Genomic DNA, 1,514 nt, shown 5'->3' with positions numbered 1-1,514 from the left:
CAATACAGGTATGGTAAAGGGAGGGGGTGGGAAGAAAGGGGAAGGGGATAAAGGATTTAGGGTAAAATAAGGATAGGTACAATCACATATTTCAACAAACAAGCTACCGTCCGGATCATAATAATGAGTAAATATCATATTCAACCATTTTTACCGAAGCTTAGACTATAACATATTAAAAACAGTTAATAAACAAATACGTTGATCTATTAAGTAAACACAACTAATAAAATCTCAAAAATTCCTACCAATCAAAAGTAACAAATAAAAATCAGTAAATCAAGAAAAATAATCATAAAAATCAAGAAAAATAATCATCAAAGTTTTAGTTAGAACTCGGTTAAAAATCAGTCATTTATTCTAAAATATTGAATCCTTCAAGTTCTAACGTGTCTCTAACCATTGATAAAATTTTTCCCAAGTTCTAAAATAAATTGAATCATCTTTTTCTTTCATTTCTAATGTTAGTCTATCCATTTCTGCACACTCTAAAATTTTAGAAATTATAGTCTGATCAGATGGTAAATTCTCATTTTTCCAAAATTGGGCAAATACTATCCTTGCAGCTGTTAAAACATGCAATATCAAATAGTCATTCTCTTTACCATAATTATTCTTAACAAAAACAATTCCGGTTTAAATTCTATCTGTAGTTTCATCATCTTTTCCAACCATCTATGGATCTTAGACCAATATTTCTTAGCGATAGGGCATGTCCACCAGGCATGGTAATAAGTGCCTGGCTGTTGTTTACATTTCCAGCAAATATCCGAAACATTTTTAAACATTTTCGCTAAGCGCACTGGTGTCATATGCCATCTATAAAACATCTTATGTAAGTTTTCTTTATATGCTACCATTTTTGTAAGCTTAATATTTTTATTCCAAAGTTTTTGCCAGTCTTTGCCAGGTATTTATATGGTTTTTCCTCATGTGTGGATTCTTTGATGCTTAGAAAGACTTCCCCTCCCACTGAAGCTCTTTCCACACTCCAGGCATTTAAATGGTTTCTCTCCTGAGTGGATTCTTTGATGTGTATAAAGGTTTTCCCTCCGACTGAAGCTCTTTCCACACTCCAGGCATTTATGTGGTTTTTCTCCTGAATGGATCCTTTGATGTTTATAAAGATATCCCTTCTGACTGAAGTTCTTTCCACACTCTACGCATTTATGTGGTTTTTTTCCTGGGTGAATTCTTTCATGTATATAAAGGTCTCCCCTCTGACTGAAGCTCTTTCCACACTCCAGGCATTTATACTGTTTCTCCCTTGAGTGGATTCTTTGATGTGCATAAAGGTTTCCTTGAAAACTGAACTTCTTTCCACACTCCAGGCATTGATACGGTTTCTCTCCTGAATGGATTCTTTGATGTACGTTAAGGCTGATCCTCTGACTGAAGCTCTTTCCACACTCCAGGCATTTATAAGGTTTCTCTCCTGAGTGGATCCTTTGATGTTTATAAAGGCTTGCGCTCACACTGAAGCTCTTTCCACACTCCAAGCATTTATGTGGTTT

General features: G+C 34.8%; 1 protein-coding gene across 1 annotated transcript; it reads right to left on the bottom strand.

Moving 5' to 3' along the window:
- Window positions 1–929: 929 nt before the first annotated feature.
- On the bottom strand, window positions 930–1,508 carry LOC107299741 (zinc finger protein 664-like; the record flags this gene model as incomplete). The annotated part of the gene is made up of 1 exon (XM_029286844.1): window positions 930–1,508. A coding segment is annotated over one exon (579 nt), but the record flags the coding sequence as incomplete, so codon positions are not given.
- Between the last annotated feature and the right edge of the window lie 6 nt (window positions 1,509–1,514).

The sequence above is a fragment of the Protobothrops mucrosquamatus genome, unplaced genomic scaffold, assembly GCF_001527695.2.
Source record: "Protobothrops mucrosquamatus isolate PMUCROS unplaced genomic scaffold, P.Mucros_1.0 scaffold5401, whole genome shotgun sequence".
In the NCBI taxonomy this organism is placed as follows: domain Eukaryota; kingdom Metazoa; phylum Chordata; class Lepidosauria; order Squamata; family Viperidae; genus Protobothrops; species Protobothrops mucrosquamatus.
This window is presented reverse-complemented; position numbering and strand designations above follow the sequence as displayed.